General features: G+C 36.3%; 1 protein-coding gene across 1 annotated transcript; it reads left to right on the forward strand.

Annotated features, from left to right (window-relative positions):
• Positions 1-12,722: 12,722 nt before the first annotated feature.
• Positions 12,723-17,501, forward strand: LOC135739431 (uncharacterized). Its single transcript, XM_065257703.2, has 4 exons — positions 12,723-13,188; positions 13,881-13,940; positions 14,057-14,337; positions 16,544-17,501. Exons 1-4 carry the CDS (start codon positions 13,050-13,052, stop codon positions 17,147-17,149), a joined length of 1,086 nt encoding a protein of 361 aa, XP_065113775.1. The 5' UTR covers positions 12,723-13,049; the 3' UTR covers positions 17,150-17,501.
• The last annotated feature ends 20 nt before the right edge of the window (positions 17,502-17,521 follow it).

Genomic DNA, 17,521 nt, shown 5'->3' on the forward strand with positions numbered 1-17,521 from the left:
GGAAAAAAACGTGAAGCAAGGGAACAAGATAAAGGATTTGCGCGAGCAGATTAAGTCAATGTAAAGACACGCGTCCTAGCATGGGGCGATTCAAATGACGCGAATTGGGTGACGCAATTGCCGCGAAAACACGCGCTTTTTCCTTTGAACTTCAAGAACGCGCTCTCGTGCAGGATAATTTGACGAGAGAGAGAGAGAGAGAGAGAGAGAGAGAGGTAAGAATGGTGCCCACGTCGAGAAAACTTAATAGAAGACTTGAAATTTGTAAAGGATTAAAGTATATGTCACTCGTTTAATTACAGTATTTTAACTGGATAACACTGGATATAACTCATTGTATAGATAATAAAATAATGTATTTTGATTACACAAATCAAACCTAACTATATGATTGTAGCTGCTGACCAGCATAGGGAATCTCTATGGCTAATTTCTAAGACATGTTGCTGATACAGTACTGTGTGTTGTACCTTATCTTGTTAATTGAGTCTTTTTGGGCATCTTATGCCTAGAATTATTCAAGGAGATTGATTCTTTTAACTTCCTTTAAAGTTTGATCAGTTGTGCATAATGACATGTGCAACAAATGGATATAGGGTGTCAAACTCATAGATTTGCAATATTTAAAATCAGACACTATTTTTAAAATATTTGGGGTCAACCTCTGTGACAGCTTTAAAGGGACACTTCACCCATTTGCATTAAGCTTTGTATAGTTAGAACTCCAGTCATGTTTTTGAATGGTCATGCATCATTTCCTCAGTTGCCGCTGAGACTGGAGAAATACAGATTTCAGTGTTGCACATCCTTCTTTCAATGATGTAAAAATCATCATTTTGCATCATTGAAAGAAGGAAGTGCAATGTCTTTGTTGAGGGAATGAGACTACAAACACCCCTTTTCTCTGTAAAATAGGCACCAAATTCTAAATGTATGTTACATTTCGACTACAAATATAACACTTTCAATAAAGATTAATGTTTCTACGGGTGAAATGCTCTTTTAAAGCTGAAACTTATCAAATCCTATCAGAGGTCCAGAATGTCATTGAAACACACCAGTGGCTTTGCTGTCATCAGTATTAAACATGTTACCCCTCGAAGTACCCCTCCCCACAGAGCCCCCCCCCCCCCACATAACAAATCCCAATTTAACCCCTGTGTATTAACAGTATGTATTTATATGTAATTTAATTTGATTCATTACATTCATTTAGATCAGGTTAATTTTTTAGTGCTTCTCACAACACATTTTAAATCAAAACAACTTATCAGCAAATACATGTTTCATGTTATAATCAGCAAGTTTATCAGTCAGGGTTTCATAGTAATGTGCATATGGGAATATTATACAGCTATAAGATAATACACTATGTGGTTAGTTAACAACTAACTAACAGCAACATTGACTGGGTTTTACCCAGATAGCACAGGTACGTCTGTGAGATGTCTGGTAAAGATCTGGAGATCTGGAATACATCTGGTGTGTAAAAACATCTTATAAAGGAAAAGAGCTGCTTTACATACATTCTAAATCAAAAACGTCTTGCAGACATCTTCAATATGTCTATATGACATCTTTTAGGAGACGTCTCACAGACGTATTGCAGATGAAAAAACAATTTAAATAAGACATCTTGCAGATGTAAACGCAGACATCAAATAGACGTCTCCGAGATGTATGTGTGCTATGCTATAAGGGTCTGAATGCACTGACAGAGGGCCCCTCACAAAGCTTTGCTTAGGGCCCCCCAGCATCTAGGACCGGCACTGAGCACGTAGACCGTAAAAAAAGATTTAACATTGTAAAATGGTGCTCAAAGTTAAATTTCATGTCATTGTCAACATTGTATTATTCATATTGAATCAGTGTTTTAAGCTTATAATAATAAACAGTCTAATAAGGACTCTTTTTATCAAATTCGTCTGTTGCCGCGTCCCACTGGCGTAGCAGTGTAACTGCACTGACAGCCTGTCTAAATTACACAAATGTCAGTGCTAAATCATAAATGCTGATAACTTTTGAAATATTAGTAGTGTACTTTTGGAGAGCTTTCTTGTCCAATAATATTTTTAACTCTTTTCCCCGCCATTGACGAGTTATCTTGTCAATTAAGAAAAAAAAAACATTTGCATAAAACGTGTTTCTGAAGAATTTATGTTAATGTGCAATACCGCGATTGTCCACTAGATAGCGGACTTAACCAATTTATGGATAAACTGAAGCCAAAACGTTATTTACTAATTTTATGTTTGATATTCGTTCTGAATCTGATCTCTAACTTAATTCCTTCACAAAAATGCAATTGTTTCAGCTTTTTGCAAAAAAAATGTGTATTTGTAAAGAAAAACACCAATATTTAAGAGTTTATAAGCAGGGAAAAAAAGGATGAAACGGTTTTTCACTTTTTTATTGTTTGTTTGAAAGTAGAGGGTCTGTTCTTTCATTTGATATATATATTTTTAGAAGAAAAATTTCCTGGAAGCATTTTGTAAAACTTTTGTGAAAATCATAAAAAATGCTGGCGGGCAACTTTTCGAAAAATGGCTGGCGGGGAATGAGTTAATGTAAAAAAATCTGTTTTTAAATAAAATAACCCAACAAGCTTATTTATGTTGTATCATAATTCATTAATAATAATAACATTAGACCATTTTTATAACTTGATAAAAATTATATGAAGAAACAATATGAAATAATATAGCTGCTGTTAAAATCATATAACATTCTTTAAACAGACAAAATTCCTGTACTATGTGTTTATTCGTATAAAACACAAATTGCCTGTTTTTAATCCATTCATATCTCTGATTTCATTCAATGGATTTAATGTTTATTCAATAAATATCACCGGCTAAAAAGTAATTTGTACTTGAGTAGTTTTTAAGAGGGGTACTTTGTACTTTTACTTAAGTACATTTTTAACACCAGTACTTTTACTTGTAATTGAGTATTTTTTTAGCAACTACTTGTACTTGTACTTGAGTACAAATTTTCAGTACTCTTTCCACCTCTGCTCGGGTCTGCCTCTCACATCATCTCCGCTCTGGTTTGATAAACAGAGGAATATAAACACACACACACACATACATAAATAACATGTTTAATATAATAAAGTTTGACGGTGAAAGACTTTATTCCCTAAATAACGTTAATTTTAGGCCAAATTTCCCTCAGACATCACACATTAAACACTATTGGGCGGTTTTCTCGGACAGGGCTTTTCACTGACTAAAATAACTTACTGACATCTCTTAACATATGAGTGCTATTGTTTTATCTCAAAATGCACGCCAGTATTGTATTATATAAGGTTTGTTTGTAAAAATGTCCCAATTATAATAAAGACCGAGTTCTAAACTCTGTCCGGTAAACCAACCCTATAACGTTATCCAGGCTTTTTATCTTAACTAAAATAGCTCCACTTTACTTCGGTCACATAACATAACACACTTCTAATATATCTTTACAAAAATATAATTACAAAAACGTCGAGTATTTGCGTCTTTGTCAATTAATATATTCTAAAATTAACATTTAATTACAAACACTTACCTGACGTGAACTTGAGGAAACGGCTGACTTGTGTCCTCCCTTGTGTGAATCAGTAAGTGATTCCAGCTGTTGCGTGCGGATTGATCTCAGATGAAATGACCTGTGATCCAGATCCTTCCGAGATAAAACATTTTAAATTTAAAATACACAGACGCACGCGCATACATACAGTGCCTCTGCTAGCCATTTTGGTGCCCTAAGCATAATTCCTTTAAAATGCCCCCCGACCTTGAGAATTTTTTTTTTTGCCAGTTTAACTTTTTATTACCAAACATATAAATTAATAGCAGAAAGTAAAATCTTCACAGCTTTAGTCAATAAACACTACACTACACATTTGAAAGTGCAAACTTTTATAGAATAGCAAAATAGAAAAAAATTACCAAACTTAAATAGAATAGCAAAATAAAAATAATCCAGACATGTTTTTCCCAAGTACAATGTCACTTTAAATAAATTACATTAAATAAACACCAATAAGTAAACAAGAATGCTCAATATTCTTAAATAAAACAAAGATTTAGTGTCACAGTAATGTTTGCTTCATATCATACATGGTGACATTTTATATTTTTATATATTTAACAGTCAGGAATTGTTAGCCTACCATGTGCATTGACTGCTACTGAGAAAGTTTTAACCAGCATCACTTCAAAATTTTAAACCACAAAATAAACTACTGCTCAATATCTAAAGAAACGTAGTTAAGAAAGTAACAGCTGCCGTCAGTTATTTGTAAAATGCATATGCATAGGTAATGTTTTACAGTAAAATCTCAATTTAGCTTGCACTGAAGTTATAAATTATAACAACATAGTTTGCTAACATTAATGCCAGCACAGCAAGTTCGAGGCGCATTACGATTAGCAGCAGCTGCAGCACATGCGCAATTCCCTTATTTAGGAGTGAATGATAAAACATGATGGATTTACCTGCAAGTGATGCACGGGCATCATCCCGCAGTTTCTTCTTTTTTCCGCTCATGACTCCTGCTGTCTTTTCGGGGCCATTTCCAATAGTTTACTGTCTGGCCGTTTCTCAATCCGAAGGCTGCAGCGTGCGCGAGGTCGCATATGCAGGCTGCATACGTCATCAAGCCTGGTTTATTTCAGTTAACTGAACATTACATTAGCAAGTCATAAGCATATTACAACAAATTACGATGAACTAAGAATAATAGTCAATTTTATAATTGTTAATATTACGAAATAGAAACGTTTTGATGACGTATGCAGCCTGGAAATGCGAACTCTGGAGGCTGCAGCCTTCAGATTGAGAAACGGTCCCTGTCAAACTTCGTCAGGCGCCCGCGCGATCAACCTGCACGGACCATCAAAGGCTGGGGGGCATACTTTCTATACTAGAGCAATTAAATTATCTCGTTCCCCCTTTTTTGTAACATATACATGGATAAAAAGTGCCAAATAATATTTCTACAGGCTAATGAAATTCTATCAGCATTATAATTTTTTTTCATTAGGCTATTATTTTGGTGCCCTCTCAGGACCTGGTGCCCTACGCACAGCGCGTGATGCGCGTTATGGGAGCGGCGGGGCTGCATACATACATACAGGGCCGGCCCTGGCCAATTTGCTGCCCTAGGCAAGATTTCACCTGGTGCCCTTTAGAATCACAATTGTGTTCCAATCATTTTGTTCATAACTTACACAGAAACAAACTGCACAGCTTTGTCTTGTTTTTCTTTATTTTGAAAATATTTTGGAAACACACACAAACACACAAACACATACACACAATACCCTGTTACTCAGGCATTTGATCTTGACATTGTTAAAATCTTGTCTTTTTTACATGTTTTAACACTGTACATTTAACTTAAAATATTTAATTGTGTACAAGAAAACAGCTCTTATTAATGAATTATTAGTAGCATGTTGTAGTGTCTCGGGAGATTGTGCTCATTGTTAAATAGCTTTGTGGCTATTGCACTGGAGCGGCAGTTTAAAATATAAACCCAGAATTCAGCGAACGTCAAGAACAAGAAAAAAACAATAAGGCCAAGACGCGGGATTTATACGTTACACGGACTATGTATAAATTTCAATGTTTCTGGACAGAAATACCAACTTTGTCTGGTATTAATAAGCTGCACATTGGAGTGCTGGCTGCTCCCCGCGGTGCTGAAGACGCGTGATGGCACATATACACAGATATCTACGTGCAATCTATTGGAAAGTGGAGGAGTCATTAGTTGGGTTAGTAAAATAACGAAATTACAGCTTTTAAATAGAAGAAAAAAAGTTTTTTGTAAAGAGATATATTTTTTTTCAGATGAGTTAGTTGGGTTAGTAAAATAATGAAATTATAGATTTAAGTACAAAATAGTATTTATATAAAGAGAAATATTGAAATAAAATTGCAGAACTCTTCTTAAGAGGAAGTAATAAAGTAAAATAACGAATATTAATTATATAATAACGAATAATAGTTTCCAATAGGTTGCACGTAAATATCTGTGCTGCCACCAGTACTCCGTCCGAGCGCGTCTTCAGCACCGCGGCCAGCACTCCAATGCGCAGCTTATTAATACCAAACAAAGTGAACAAGTTGGTATTTCTGTGCAGAAACATTGAAATTTAAACATGGTCTGTGTAACATTATGTAAATTCCGCGTCTCTGTCTGATTGTTGTTTCCGTTTTCTTGTTCTTGACGTTCGCTGAATTCTGGGTTTATATTTTAAACTGCCGCTTCAGTGCAGTAGCCACAGAGCTATTTAACAAGCACGATCTTCCGAGATACTATGCTACTAATAATTCATTATTAACTGCTGTTTTCTTGTGCAAAATATTTATATAATAAAATATATAAATATTTATAGTTAAATGTTTATATACATATATTTAAAAAAATAATAATTTGGGCGCACGGACGCCCCAAGGGGTCGGCGGCGCCCTTAGCATTTGCCTATTCCGCCTATGCCCAGGGCTATGAGGTGTGATTTGTGCAAGTTTTGCAACTCACTAAGCAAACAGACAAGCGAACAAACGTGTATACGCTCGCCTGCCGTCTGGCCAAAATCCCATACTATTCAGGCGTCAGACGTAAGGTATGAGACGTCAGACGTCACGGTCACGTGTCGGAGCTGCGCTAAATTTGGCGCGGGCGTCGCGGGCGGACGTATTGAAATTGATATTTTTTTTTACTTTGCGTCCGGATAACGTACGTGCGGTTGAACGAACGGATAACGTACGTGCGGTTGAACGTCCGGATAACGTACGTGCGGTTGAACGTCCGGATATTAAATACCATCATCATCTTTACGAGTTCTTAATTCGAGATATAAAACCAAGTTTGAAAAGATGCAAAGAAACAAGTGCTTAATAAAACATTCATGCATTAAGAATGAATATCAAACTATGTAGACCTACTATTTAAAAGGTTTAGTTTTCATCCACTTTTGAGGGCTGTAAAACCACTAGTAGACACTAGCAAATAATGAAAAATGTGTTTGTTTGTTTGTTTGTTTATATAGACTATAGATAAACTCTTCACTTTAATATGTTGCCTAATGTTGTGAAAACAAAATAGTGTGACAATAGTCAGTGAAAGCCAAAATCATAAACACATTTAGGACAGGAATTACAGAATTACTCCTGATGGCACATGGTGTATCTCCTCCTAGACCTGGATCAGCCCATAAGTGAGCTCCTGTCTATATGGTGCTACTTGATGGCTTCATATACATGAGATCCCAGAGGTTCTCAGTTGGATTAGGGTCTGGAGAATGTGAAGGCCAGTCAATGGCGTCAATGCCTTCATCGTCTAAAAACTCAGACTCTGGCCAAATGAGGTTGTGCATCATGTATCAGGAGGTCTCTGCACTGCACCAGCATAACATCTGACAATAGATCTGAAGATTTAATCTCGATGTTTCATAGCACGTAGAGGTCGTGAGACCCTCTGAGAATGGTCCTCTTCCTCCCTAAACCACTCTTGCTGTTGCCTGTCCAATTTATCTGTTTTCAATTGTATTTGCACCAAAATATGTATAAAGTTTTACAATCACTTGTGCTTCCGTACCGGGGTTGATTGATATTCCTGAAGGTTATCTGACTTGGTGTAAAGCTGTGATGATTTTCTTAATTTTTTGAGCAGTATATGTATATATATAGAGGGTAGTACATGTAATCAGATCCCAAAAATCAAGAACTTGTATTTAAATTACATTACATTTTAAAATATATGTGTATTCTATTAATCTTCACATACTGTATATAAAGCATTGTAAAGTTTCATTGAGTCATTCCCATCATTGATGTTTTCTAACAAAATGTGCTTGCAACGTGGTGTTAACTGTGGTGAAATCTGATCTAAATACATATTTTATGGCTGATATAATGTTTGTTTATTTTTGCATACATGTCAAATGCACTTACAAACATGTCTTGTTTAAAATTGGCATATATTTTCTTGCTCTTTGTGCTGTGTCAATAGTACAATACTATCTTACTTAAATATGTGATATCAAATATACATAGGTCAAATGTAGATGTAATCAAAAAGTACTCATATTACATAACACAAAATGTGTAATCTAACAGATTTAGGTTACTGACTACAAATTTTGGCATGTAGTTTGTAATCAGTAACTGATTACAATTCTTATGTAATCTACCCAAAGCTGGATATATACAATATTTCTATATAAAGTGGAAGATGGTTACGGTGGTAGTGAAATAGGTAGGTCTAAAACAGAAGAAACCTAAAAAGAAAAAAGGTTGTTTCGTATTTAATATTATTTAATATTGTGTAAATGTATTTAATATTATTCTGAAGATGTGATGAGTTGATTGGGATGAGGTTAGAAGTGCTGGAAAATATGTAGTGTTTGGTGTGCCTTCAGGAACATAATTTGGGGAACATTGACTGTGCCTTTTTGTTTTGTAAAATACAGTAAAAATGTGTACAAATAAGTATGACAATCATGATTTAAAAGGAGTGCAAAGTGAGTTTAACGTATAGTACAGTAATCAAATTTCTGTTGTGTAGGTCTACTGTAAAATGTTTGGGTAAGATTTGGAAGGCCTACTTTAAAGTATTTGTATGTCTGTTTATGACCCTTAAACCACAAAAGCTATAAACAAAATGATATTTCCCCTGAATCATTGAACCAAGTTAATAGGGGCCAAGCACCGAGGTGCAAGGACCCTGCTGTTCTTCAATTAGTAAGTACATCTTTGATGTCTTTCAGGTATGAAGTTTTTCCTCTACTTCTTCTTCTTCTTCTTCTTCTTCTTCCCTTTTTATGGCGGATGGCAAACAACTTTTGGAAGCATTACCGCCACCTACCGAAATGGAGTGTGAGTCTGGATATGTTTAACAGTTTTTCCTCTATTTGGTAAATACACTTTAAATCTAGATGTCATATTGTTTTTAAATGATGATGATGTATGGTTTCAACTATTCTTTTTACTGTGTTTATTTTTATATTAATTTTATTGTGTAAGCCGAACAGCACATTGGTGAACATTGTTGTGTTTAATGGTGCTACAGAAATATATTGACTTTGAATAGCCACAAGGTGGCGCTGTGATCCACCTTGTTTCGTCAGTGCCAAACAATGGATTATGTAAAGAAATTGGACAAAAAATACTTTATAGACAACACATAACAGAGGCCATACACTGATTTTATGCAAGGCATTTTTTCATTTACATCATGTGACTTAATACGTGAAGAGAATCTGTAAGATTGTACTGTTTATGCCATGTGTTGCTATACTATTAAATAAATGTGCCTTTGGGTAAGATATTTCTCAACTGATTATTTTAACTTATTTGTCATTAAAAGTGTAACAGCTTTTAACATATAATTATAATAAAAAAATTGACCCGGACGTACGTATCTTCACACGTACGTAGTATCACACGTTCATTGATCACGACGTCTGCTCACGGAAAAGTATGCGACCATCGGCACGACTGATTGCTTAGTTTGCAAAGCAGATGCATAAGCCACACCTCATACAGGGCCGGCCCTGCATACATACATACACACATGTACACGCGCGAGCACGCGCGCGCGCGCGCGCACACACGCACGCACACGGGTACACACACGGGTATATTTAGAAGTTTTAAGATTGTTATGATATTGGGACTATTTCTCCACTCGCACCTTCAGCTCTGAAGTTCAAATTCGCAGGCAGTACCCAGCCCAGTTATAACAAATGTGAAAGATATGAAATATCATTCAACAGCGATATCATTTAAGTGCAATCCTAAAATATGATTTAAAACATACCGGTAAACCTTTTATTATTAAGTATAAGAAATTAAAATGAATTAAATCGCATGTTTAAACGCCACAGAGATATCAGAGCCAGCAGTCGATTTCTGATGGGCTTGCCGAGGCGAGGCTGCGCTGGGCGGGGTGTGAGCGCTTAAGTGTCTGTGATTTTCTGGAGCTCATCTGGAGCTCTTCTCCGTCCGAAATGTTCCGAGCACATTTTTAAATAGACGCTATCTATATTAACCGACCGCATATTTAAACTTAAAGCACATACATTCACGCCTGAACAAATCTTAAAATTACATTTTGTTACCAAATAACAGTAATATTATGAGCATTTTGTTGTCAGGAAACATAGCTGTCATAAGTCCACATATTGACCAGATTTGTCTTAATTAGTTCAGTCAATATAGCCATTCTGAATGTTGACTGAATTTGGAAATAACCATTCACTTAATGTTTTAAACACAGATTTATCTAGACTTAAAATAATATGTCTACTCAACTAAGCCCAAACAAGAAAATTGGTTCAACTTATATATTTTTGCTCTTCCAACATTTCATTAATTGGATTTTTTACAGTGTTGTTGTGAATGGCTGTTTCTCAATATGCGTTCTTCAGCGATCTTGCGTCCTTGTGTTCTCGCTCTATGTCATCATTAACTGTTGAAGTTCAGGTGTAGACCTTACACACAACTATAAATTGGACTTTATAAAACACTAAAGCATCCACTAATTCAAAAACATAGAAAACTCCATGTATGCTTTGATCATCGTTCTGAATCTGATCTCTAACAAAATTCCTTAACAAAAATGCTTTTTTTTCCTTTTTTTTGGAGAAACCTACCCATATATTTGAGAGGTGATGAAAAGAGAACAAATAGGATGAAACTTTTGTTTATTTGTTTGAAATCAGAGGTTCTGTTCTTTCATTTGATATATTGTATGTTTATAGATTTAGAGAACATTTTCAGGCATTTTGTGAAACTTTTGTAAAAATCACAAAAAAATGGTGGCAGGCAACTTAAAAAAAAACGCTGGTGCGGAAAGGGTTAATAAAGTCTGAACTCCCCAGAGAATCTGCAAGAAGTTGTGATTCACCCCAAAATGAAAAATCTATCATAATTTATGCACATTTATGTCACTGAGCACTAAGCCATAACCATAACCATTTAAACAGCACTGTTTAACCCTCAGAAAAAAGTAGCAGAAGGTACAAATGTTGTCACTGGGCTGGTACGCTTTTGTACCTCAAAGGTGTATCTGTACCTAAATGTTATTCGGACCTTTTTTTAAATATTACAGTTGGTAATTTAGTTTATTGTATTAATATGAATGTATTCATAAGGAATTGAATTATGATGGATCTTATGGGATTTTTAAACAAGTCCACATATGTCATTAATAATAGCAAGATATCTCTGTGGTAACTGAGCCATACTATGTATAACACAATCTGCCCACACACATGATGCTCAATGCTTTATTTGAAATCAAATATTAAGTTCAGTAGATCGGATTTAGCCAATAAAGTTAAGTGCACCAATACGAGAGACCAAAAACAAGCACAATTCAGACTCTATGTAATATAGATTATTTTGGAAAGTGGAGCAAGGCAAATCAACATTATTATGAGGGTTACCATGTCATAAAGGCAGTGCCGACTATGTCACTGTCGTCATGGAGACAGAGATGTAGATTAAATTTGCAACCAAAGTTGAACATCTGCAAGTTTCCTGATGGAGTTTAAAATTTGCTATATTTAAGCATTTAGACACTTTTATCTAAGCAACTTACATTCCATTTAAGCAATACATTTCAGCAGTATGCATCTTACCTAGGAATCAAACCACTGACCTTTGGGTTGCTATAGCACAAATCTCTACCAATTGAGCTATGACAATGGGATAGAACTAAATAGCGACTTATGTGCTCTGGAAATGAGAGAGACAACACATTACTGCATAGAACAAGGGATGACACTTTTATTAACATTCAATGCAGCAAACACAATAGCATACTTTTAATGTACATTCCTAGTGAAAACATGAACCCCACTTGCATATGATTGATTTCACATAATCAGAAATGATACATGCTGTTCAATTAAAATGTTATTAATGGATTACATCTTAAATCAGACAATCAAATCCACAAAACCGTTGCTCACTCATTTGACACAGTGGTCCACAGCTCCATCTGGTGCTGGTATACGGTCAATTATACAAGGATAATATAAGCAAGGTAAACCTAGCATGTATATATATATTTACATACAACACAGAACTAAATGTGTAGGAAATTGAGAAACTTGTGCCAAGTGCTTCTTTATCATGTTTTATCTTTTGTATTCGAGGTACTGTGCTTTACAAAAAAACTTTATTAATTGTGTAAATTTCACATATTCAACATATATAAATGTTTCACATATAATGCTTTGATAAGTTTCATACCATCATGAATAAGTAATCCTTTTAGCCTTAGTCATCCTATATATTGCGAACAATAACATTCATATCAAAGATATTAGAAAACTATTTTCAGAAATTGTAAGGTTTCAAAATAAATCTCTATATCAGCCTTGAAGTGGGTGATATTGGTTATCATTTGAGACCATTTACATTTGTGTATGTGAAATTTACCAAGTAAGTTAATATTATAAGAATCAACATAAACACATGACTTATCTATACATTTTATGTCATAATAAAAAATAACATCTCTGTTCTCTATTTTAATTTGGATTCCACTTAACATGTTAAATAAATATTCCACATCAATCCAGAAGACCTACAAAAACTTGAAGGCACAAAAGTTAAACGTAGCATCTATTTTGCACGGCAATTTTAGTGTCGTCTGCGAATGTGCACGGACTGCGTGTGACGTAGGCGTTAAGCAACCAATAGCAACACACATACACGCAGCAGAGATGCGCAGTTGTAGGGTGAGCAGCGCAGCCATTACACTTTGTCCTAAAATCTTTACAAACCGTCGGGCGGATTAAATCGACCAAACAGGAATTTTTTTTAGATAAAATATTATTCTAGTATACAGATATTAGCAAAACATTTGAATGGTCATTGTTAACGATATCTGCGCTGAGGAACGTTGCAAAACTTTACAAACCGAGTTACCGCGCAAGGTTTAGCGTGTTTGCTAGTGCCAGCATCTCATCTTTATCGAATTAATTTTGAAATCGCATTCACGGTTTAATTTTCATTTAAGATTAGTTAGTATAAAGATGGGCACACCTCTTAGAAATGAGTCGTCTGCAGGAAACTCCGCGCCTTTATGCGATGACCTCACAACTGCAACCGACTCGACTGCGCGAGCTGTACAGCAGGGAGAGCAACTAAAGGCCCAGACTCCTGTTTTACTCTGTGAGTGTTATTGCTTTCTATCTTTAAGCGTTTTCATGCATTTTGATTGCTTTTCACTTATTTATGTATTTGTATTACTGCACATTCCCCCCAAAAGCTCACGTTGTTTGGGCTGAAACACTGTGTATAATCAAGTCCCTTTAAGGGAAGTCTCCACATTCCGCGGCCATATTTGAAAAACCTCCATGCAGCCAACGTTACTTTATTTACACGAGAACATGTTGACTCTTATCTAACTTACTTGAATAGGGGGAAACTTGTATTTTTAAACTCACTTGCTAAGGTCAAAATAAAACATGTTTCCGACCAAATATTAAGTGACATTTAACTTTACTTCAAGTTTTGTTTCTTAAAATTGATATGCGATTGAAAAAAACAACAACACCGCGTGCACACAGGTTCACAACTCTCTCTTTAGAGCCCTCAAGAGATTCGTTCTTAATAACGATTGATGATTGGTTCTTTTTAGTGAAAGGCGAGACTTCCGTCGCTGTCCCTCATTTATAGTAATAGAATCGCAAAAATTTTTAATCGCTATAATCTTTGTTATAATGCACAACTTGGGTCCCATCGAAAATAATGCTACCTCAAAGTAATTGAGCTGAAGCAGGTTTTATTCTCGGGTAACAGCAGCAGCAATAATATTTTGTCATGTTCTGAGAATTAATCTGCAATTTTTCCATTTATCACAGATGTTAACAGTCCTATATCATCACCTTTAGTCAACAAAGTCTCCAACAAAGTCCCACATGGTAAGTGTATAGAAGATCATAGTGGATAGATTCCAAGGAGTGTAACAGTAATGTTTCTAGATGTGTTTCAGTTGTAATTGTATTGTCATTTCTAAAAATGTCTGAAAACTTCACAGGTGGGCGAGGAACAGAGGCAGTTTCAACATCGTACGAGTTTAGCCATGATGCCATCGTACACCTCATTGAAGCAATGCAAAGGTGCCGAGATATTTATAGCTCACGTGAGCGCGCACTTCTCTTCCAGGGTGTTCAGAAAGAGCTTGAGAACCTTGGTCACACCATACCTGTAGAGAAGATTCGCCGTAAATGGAATAACCTCCTTGTTACGTACAAGAGGGTTAAAGATCGAAGCTCATTGTGTGGAGCCTCCACAAAGACTTCATGGGAGTACTTTGAAGTATGTATGACTGAATTCATTTACACTTGAAATCACATATCATGCTAAATAATGCAGTATTTGATACATGTAAACAAACAAAAATAAATGTCAGCGCTATCAAGCACAGTTGCACACACATGCAACTAATAAGTTAGTGCAAAATCTGACCACTAAAAATTATACACCACCATTATTATAAACTTTTGGGTAAGGTAAGCAGTAGGGCTGTGACGATAACCGCATCACCGCAGTAATGAGATGACTACCGAGGTGCTGAGGTCATCGTCATCACCGCACTTTTTTATATTTTCATTATTTATTTATTTTGCTGGTGAAAGTTACAGAAGTCATATTCTGTATGATATGAACTATACACAAAAGTCATTGTTAATCATAATTTACTGTCTTCCATCCTGTGTTCAGGGCTTCTAGAGAAAAAAAACAGCTTTCCGCGCAAGGGGGAGGGATTAAACATATATAGGGGTTTATTATGTGCGCGTGTCTGATTATTGTTATTTAATCACTTAGTTTCAGTACTTGGTGTCTACAGAAAATGTTCAATTAAATACACACAAATAGCCTACTGTCACGGGCGCAATCTTCTTAAACATGAAGCCATTACTTTAAGCGCGTCATGCCCAGGTGCTCTGATATTAATTGCATGTCATGGAACCGTACCAACTCACTCACTGCACGAATAACTAAATCTCAAGTGCATCTCACAGCCACGCGCATTACATTATTCAGATGCAGGAAGGTGTCCGGGCAGAATGAAATGGGCGTTGGTGATGATAAGAATAGCATAATTATTTAAAACTATAATGGGCAAACATGCCAACTATAGTTATGAAGGCTAGCGCGATCGGCTGTAGACCTATATGTCTGACTATCGTAGTGAGGAAATGCCACTATCTAAAATCACATCTTTTGATGATTAACTATCATGTGGCGTTTGTCGGACTTGGGAGCACCAAACATACCTTTAGTAAAGCATAAAACTTCAGCCCAGCCACGACAGTTGGAAATCTCCAAGACTTTTGCGAGATGAGCGAAGTACCAAAGGGACAGCACAGCAGTCAGGCAGGTGAGCGCTAACATACCGACAGCGTGACTCGCTAATGGTTTAAACTAATTTCTCCAGCTCGGGATCAAAAAACTCTTATTACGTTCTTGATTATGTAAATGGGCAGCAGAAATTTAAAGCATTGATTGGAGTATCTATAAGTTTTGCGCAGTTATTTACGGGGATGATGCAATAGGCTATTTCGTTTCGTATCTGCTTTGAAAAATTCTAATGAAACATATTAACTATAGTAACATGAAATACTATTTATTTTCGATATATTTTGAGTTTAATATGAATTATGGAACAGTTTTTGTCATTGGTTGTAACCTAGCCTAGAAATCTAGACGCACCCTAGCGGCCGCAAAATATATTTGCTGCCAGGGTTTAGTCTAGGCACTCACAATACACTTAACAGCTCCAAAAACCAAAATTTGGTCAGGCCAATCACATCGTGTGTAGCGTCTGTGGGGCGGGCTTAACATGATGACGACAGAGCTGCGACGGTTCCTACTTGAAAACTTCGTTCTTCGTTGCTCTGATTGGTCATAGCGCTATCCTATTGCGTGCAGAGGCATTTTGAGGGACAACCTTATATCCCGCCCCTTGCATTGAGCCGTTTGTGTGAAGAGTTGCCAGACCTTACATCTTGATGTAGGTCTGGCTAACCAGGCTAGTTGTAACCCATTTCATTGTGCAATAAATTATTTAACATTCAACCAGTTGCGTTTGGAGGAATGCGTTATATGCACGGAGTGTTACCTGAAAAACACTCTAAAAATGTCTAAAGAAATTGGAATCACGGTTTTGCTTACAAGAAACAATGTTAAGCTCGACATGTTCTGTCTAGTTTTTTTAGTTTGGGGTCGCTTGGGCTTTGGGGGGTTACTGTTGTGCGGTTAACCGCATAACCGCGTGATTTTTTGATGCTTCTCGGTGAGAAAAAAATCCTAACCGTCACAGCCCTAGTAAGCAGACAATTTAGAACACTGATTTTTGTTTATTTTTAAGTGAATGTTATGTGACAAATTGACGTGACAATAGTTTAACAGTAACTTTGCTTCCATGGTTCATAAATCTAAACAAAAGTGAAGTTTCACTTATTTTAGGTGCAGCCATTATCACCCTAATCTTTGCTGTTTTTTTTCTTCTTCACCACAGATGATGGATAATGTCTTAGGGCAGAGCAATGTTTTACAGGAAAGCCCTACTTCAGCCACTCTTGTTGGATTTGCAACCCCAGCTAAAGCAGGTGCAAAGTCAGATGTACGTCCATCTAACAGCGTGGCTGCAATGACCACCCCATGTCTGCTTCCCACTGGCCTCATCACAACATCTTCCCAGATCCCTACAATGATGACGTCTCCAATGCTGTGCAAAGTTACCCCTAAAATAAACCCGAATCCCTCTTGTAGCACAGACACATCCTCCATCTCATCTAAGCCTGCTTCACTGGTCAGCCGCCAGCCACTGAAACGGAAACTGAAGCATCTTCGGCTCAACTCATTGGCTAATCGTGCGGCCCAGCAGCAAGGGCAGGCTGGGGAACGCACTTCACTTCTTCGTAATTTTCTCACCAGTCAAGAAGAGCGTACGGGTTTACAGGAGCAACGTCAGCGCAAGATAGATGCACGAGAGCGACGCAAGGAGAAAACCGCACGTGCCATGGCCGATGCAATAGGAACGATGGCAGCGGCAGTGGAGTTGATCTCATCCAAGCAGGATACCATTATTGCTTTACTTCAGAGACTGGCTGATAAGCATTAGGGGACAAATGACGCTCCTGTTTTTCTTTTACTCATTACCTTGATAACTGAATTTAATTTCATTTAATTTTAATAGGATTTGAAGTGTATAAATGCTGTCTAATTTTTAAGTAATAATCAAATCTGCATAGTTGATTTGAAATCATGTTGCCCGTTTCAAATGGTTAAGCAAAACCTTAAAAATCGTATGTTTTTAATTCAATAACATTATGTATTTAGAAGAAGAAGGTTAGAAAAACTGAAATTAATTTTAGGTAATTGTCTTTATTAACTACATTACTGCTTCTTGTATTTTAAAATACATTTCACATGTTTGTTGGTTTGTTTTTCCAAATTAAAAAGTGTTTTTCTTAGTATGACTCCTTGCAGCAAT

Source organism: Paramisgurnus dabryanus, chromosome 1, assembly GCF_030506205.2.
Source record: "Paramisgurnus dabryanus chromosome 1, PD_genome_1.1, whole genome shotgun sequence".
Classification (NCBI taxonomy): domain Eukaryota; kingdom Metazoa; phylum Chordata; class Actinopteri; order Cypriniformes; family Cobitidae; genus Paramisgurnus; species Paramisgurnus dabryanus.